General features: G+C 35.0%; 1 protein-coding gene across 1 annotated transcript in view; it reads left to right on the plus strand.

The window, feature by feature from the left end:
* Positions 1–6,066, plus strand: part of LOC106873978 (uncharacterized) — a 1,133,216-nt gene that overhangs the window by 980,569 nt on the left and 146,581 nt on the right. Inside the window, exon 20 of the mRNA XM_052969422.1 lies at positions 3,015–3,180. Coding sequence (XP_052825382.1) covers positions 3,015–3,180 — 166 coding nt within the window. The remainder of the gene's footprint in view (positions 1–3,014; positions 3,181–6,066) is intronic.

The following is a 6,066-nucleotide window of genomic DNA, read 5'->3' on the forward strand; positions in this document are numbered from 1 at the left end:
ATATATATATATATATATATATATATGTATGTATGTATGTATGTATGTATGTATGTATGTGGGTGTGTCTCTGTGTGTGTCTGCGTGTGTATGCACGTACATTTGTATAAGTATATATATATGTATATGCATATAAAAGTGTTATTATATCCTAATGTATATATATATATACCGTTGATATAGAGGTATTAAATTAAACCAGTCGTTAGCATGCATAAGTAAGTCACCAGACAACATATTTTTAAAAATATAAAAGTGTATAAAATCTTTTCATACACAAATAGGGGAACATGGATTCTCTCTTTTCGTGGTTCAGATTTTAATTGGCCCTTTTAACATTTATGATATATATATATATATAACTTTATCATTAACTTGTTTCAGTAGTGAGAATCCGATTGTGCTGAAGGATCACTTTGAAGAATTTTTGATCGATTGAAGCGACTCCAGCACTTATTTTTTAAAACCTGATACATATTTTATCGGTCACATCTGGCGAAGTTACATTGGGTGTAAACACACCAACCGGCGTCGGTGTATTTACTTTTTGACCGATTACGAACCCCATAGGATTTTATTGTGGATGAAGACCCGTTTGCTATAATACTTACACTCACCCATTTCAAATCTTAAAATGAAAACTTCTATGGATTATGTCAGGCACATGGACAAATGAAGAAGATGGTTTGGAGCGGCCTGCCAAAATGGACACTGGGTGAAAGACGTTCTGCCTCAGTGCATGCAAAGAAAGAAGACTCATATTAAAGAAAGGAAATCATTAACATTTTTTCAGTCATGACATTACCATACAAAATGTTTGAGATTTTAGCACGGAAGCTTGTATTCTGTATAGTAATCAGAAATATGCAAATTTGAAGAATACTTCCCCCTCATGTGATACAACGTAGTGTGAATCAGAGATATATTTTTCCGCTGCGTTTTCGTAAATATAAAAGTATTCGATAGGAATGACCATGCCTTCTCCGCCAAAGTGGTCTTCCTAAACAGAGTCACCTTTGATGATGTCTACAGATCACTAGCCGCTGCAATACATATTGGAGCCTATTCAGTGAGAGACATAAACTGTCACCGAATATCGTGTTTTGTCAAGGAACATATTTATCGTAGCGCTTTTGGAGCTGCTATCATACTGCGGAGGTTGAAGACATTGCATGAAGTCTTGCAAAAGCGAAGACAAAGGATATCTTTGTCCTCGCATATCCGTCATGTCGTTGGACGCTTAGTAAATCAAAATGTCTGACAGTATCCTAGAGAAATAACGAGTAATAGTCGTTTCCAACTTGGAACTCGTGAGTTTCTTCCATATTGGACGAAGGTTTTTTGTGGCTGAACTGAAAGATATACTAAGGGGCTTCGTGTCTGCTTCGCACCAGAGATTTCCTGTACGTAATAATTTCTTTTGACAAATCATAAGAATTAATAACCTTAGATGGAGCTTTCTTTGAATAATTTTCATAGTTTCACTAGTGTACTAGTAACTGATCGTAATGCTTTCTCTCCCTCAAAGATTCTCTGTCCAGTTGCAAGCATACATCCTTTCTCTTCACGGGAAAGGGAAACGTTTTCAGTATAAACAGCTCCATCTACAGCCAAAGGTCTTTCCAGTTGCCTCCGGAATTCTGCTGCTGATGTAGTGACTTTAGATTTGTGGCTTACATATTTGCCAAGATTACGAATCTACAACGATGACAAACTTGCCACTGTCATTGCACTTTTTGTTAATTTTATTTTTTCTTCTAATCATCCCATCCCCAATGCATACTAATGGAATTACCATTACTATAATAATTCTCATCATATATTCAAAATGTACCTGCCAGTTTCTACTGTACAACCAGAGACACGGCTGTCTTCAGATATGTGCAGCATTTGTGGGGTTTTTTTTGTATATGAATTCGTGTGTGAACTATATGCCATTTACTCAAGAGGTTTGTTTAATTGGTTCTATTGTAACTTTTATTTTTCGTCTGAGTATTGTTTGAGATAAATGAAATCGTGTATATTACATTACTGCGTAAAAAATATGCATTGTACGTGTTCTGTTAGCTGTATTTGTGTCAAATTATGATTGTCATCGTGAACTGATTCCATTTGAGGACTATAATATATCAGTGAGAGGAATTGTATAGAATATGAGATCTATTAGTTATTGACGATGTGAGGGGTGTGCTTTATAATTAAATATCAGTTACTTAAGTTTCTATATCGGCATATATTATTTTAACATTGAACGGCTTATGTTTAGAGTATGTATTATGAGACTTGTGTTAATTAGTGAACGATACGTGTATAAAGCAAATATTGTGAAAAGCGGAACTATTCGAATTCTACTATTGAAATATCAATATTTTGCGTTAGATGTAATGTCTGCTCTCCAACATAATGCATTGTTTTAGTCCGTGAATAAGTGCGAGCGCTTCTATGTTTCACTATTCCTTTTTGTATCACAGCTAGTGCTCCAATTCTTGGTAGTACTGCTTTTACTATCTTACTCAACATCTCGAATACTATAATTCCAATATTCTATTAGTGTTGTCGATCCCCTTCTTTGCGATATTTTAGTCAGATGGAATACCAGATGTTTTAGTTAGATGCAATACCAACCATAGAACAGCAATCAAAGAATATTGCTCCAGTCCTTGATAATATCTTTCGTAGTTAAATTTATCTTCCTATCTCTCTGGAAGGGCTTGTCCAAGTTAGTCTTTACCAATCGGGTTTCCGTACAATGATCCGCATATCTTTATAATAATTTTCCCCTACCCAAAAAGTAAGCATATGAAAATAAGTTTTATAACTGATTCACTTATGTTTGTAAGTGTTCTTGCAAATTGCTCAAACAATGCAGACATTTATAATCTCTATTATTTAATTCACTTGATATACAAATATGTAATAGCACATATTATCATATATTATCAATAAAAAAATATTTTTGTGTTTAGGTAGTGCATGTCAATGTACCAATTAATGTTTTTTTTTTACACATCTAGGCACCATTACGTCGGATGGCGATTCCACATCTATGATATCTGACTTAAGTGCAGCGACGAGTATATGGCAAGTCGATTCTCCATCTGGTCAGCGAATTTACCTTCGACTGCATTCATTAGGAGATGACACTTCATGCACTGAAAGTATTGAACTTGTAGACTTCAGGTAAGCATTTCATTAATTTCTTCACGGTAAAATGTTTATTGTAGTTTATTTTGGGAACACGTATAAAATGAATCATTCTCCAAGTAAAACATACAAGCATATAAGCATATTGATATGTATAACTACGATCGTCGAAATATACTTAACTATAATTTTGATAGTTCTCCACATACACGCGTATGTCTATGTGTGTGTGTGTGTGTGTGTGTGTGTGTGTGTGTGTGTGTGAGAGAGAGAGAGAGAGAGAGATAACCTAATCGATAAGAAAAGAAAGAAAATTTACATCGGATTATGCGAAGGCGTTTTGAAATGACGTTATGCAAACCACGTGTCTTTATTTCCACAAATCGACAAAATCAAAACTTCTGGTATGAATTTTATTTACTCCTAACGAGTATAAAAAGCAAATGTGACCTCCGTGGTATTTGAATTCAGTTCTTAAAGCCAGAAGAAATGTTAATTATTTTGTCCGACGGACTAGTGATTGGGCATTATCATATCACCTTCTACATTTATAATTGCTATTATTAAATATATACTGAGTCCAACATTATTAGGCAAATCAACCTTCTCTCAATGAATAAATGTATATTCGTTCAAAACCAGTTCTTTTTCCACTGAATGTTGGTAACACATGTCTGCACACATTCTGTTAAAATAAACCGGATCTGCACAGACACCAATAACTGGCGGCCATTTTTGTTATTGGGCAACATTTCCACCGTCACAAATTATTAGGCAAGTATAAAAAATTGATAATTGTGTCAGAACTAAGGTTTATTTAATTTAATAGTAAAAGTCTAACAAAAATATGTTCATAAAAGCCTAAATGGTAAACAAAATAATAAGTTCGTATGAAAATAATCGGGGGATTATGACATCATACAATTCCTAATGTTTGATGTATGGTCCTTCACATGCAATTATATTCTTTATGCGCCAATCCATTGAATTTGTCAAGGTGATGATATCTTCTTGTGTCATGCTTAGAGCAGCATCTACAATAGCATCCCAGAGGGCAACTTTACTTGAAATCTTGGTAAGCATGCTTCTTCAGGATTCAGGACACTCCACAGGTTCTCGCGCTCGGGTTTAAGTCAGAGAAGCAAAGTGGCCACCTCATGAAACAGCCTCCAGAAGGTTGTGGAAAAGGAGGAGATAAGGAGTACAGAGGGAAATATGTGAATGAAAGTAGAAATATGATATTTGCTGAAGGTATTCTTTAGAATTATTTACTGCATGAGACGGAGCATTATCTTGCATGAAGACCAGCTTTCTCTTGAATGAAAGTTTTTGCTTTTTGAACCACTCTTGAACCACCCTTTAAGAAGGTAATATATGTTTTCGACATCCTCTTAACCCATTTGGAACTTTCTGTGTCTTGACCATCATACCACCAACGATGTCATCCCTCCAAAATTCCCCACCTAGCCTCTGTTGGCGTCTCAAATGATGAGAACGGTTCACGCTGATTGATACCCAACCTTTATTCCAGCCATCTGGCCCATCAAGGGTAGCACGGCATCCGTGAGTGAATAGAACTGTTGAAAAACCTATCTTCATGTATTTCTCTGCCCATTTCAGTCTTTTCTGCTTATGAACAGCTTTCGTAGTGGGCTTTATAACACGATTAACATTCCTAGCTACTACTTCAAAAGGCGACACCTGATAGTTTTCTATATGTCCTCCTAGGTACAACGTTAGAAGACTTTTCTACTTGTAGGACGTGGGTTCCGCAGAACTTCCCTTTTCACACGTGATAAAGTACTAGTAGAAGCAACCCTCAACTTGCCTTATCGGCTCTCAACCGGATAGAAATAGGAGACTGCACAAATATCTTCACTTTTAGGTGATGTCTTTCCATTATTTTTTATATTTCTATGGTTGTTTTACCTTCTCTAAGCTCTGACACGATGGTAGACTTCTCATTCAATGTAAGATCGCGTTTCTGTCTCATAATGACACTTGAATTGGGAACCCGTCTAATAATTTGAGACATCAGAGCTGTTGCTGCCACATGATATTGGCTGCCGTTTGTTTACGTCTGCGCAGATTTATTTTAACAGAATGTGCGCAGAGATGTGTTGCCAAAAATCAGTGGGGGAAAAAACTGGTTTTGAATGAATATACAGAAGATTGATTTGCCTAAAGATGTGGGACGCAGTGTAGTTTTTTTTTTCTTTGATATAATCTACGCGCATTTCTTTAGAATAAACCATGAGTATATCTTCAGTTTAGTGCCAAAAATAATACGTTTAACATTTCGAACGCCATGGTATTCATTCAATAAACACACAGTGTTTAATGTATTGTTTTTAAGGCTAAGTTTGAATAAATACACAGAGTGTACATCGTAAAATGTGTATATCATTAATTTATTATTATGACTTTATTATTTTAATCGTAATATTAATAATTTTAATTGTGAAATTTATTTCAAATATTGGCATATAAACGTTTATAACAAAAGAAAGATATAACCATAAATTCCAGTCTTTGATTTAATTATTCATTCTCTGCGATCAATTCAATTAAACCGAAATTTCAGGTTGTATAGGTAATTATCTCATTTAAGGTAACTCATGTATGGATATACAGTTGATAAGTTTCATATTTAACAGCGTGGAATATTTATCGCGGATATATATATATATATATATATATATTTACACGCAGGCACACACACACACACACACAAACATATATATCTATGTGCTGTCCCAGAGCAGTTACTCTTCATTCCTTCTTCTTCCGGTCACTTAAGAAATGTAACGGCATGTATTTGCTTGTTGGCGATCTTTTTTTCCCACTTTCGTCTTGGGTTTTCCTGTGTCTCCTTCTTCCGAAGAAGAGCATGCTCGAAATGTAAAAATACTACTTTTTCTT

The sequence above is a fragment of the Octopus bimaculoides genome, chromosome 7 (assembly GCF_001194135.2).
Source record: "Octopus bimaculoides isolate UCB-OBI-ISO-001 chromosome 7, ASM119413v2, whole genome shotgun sequence".
NCBI classification, from domain to species: Eukaryota; Metazoa; Mollusca; class Cephalopoda; order Octopoda; family Octopodidae; genus Octopus; species Octopus bimaculoides.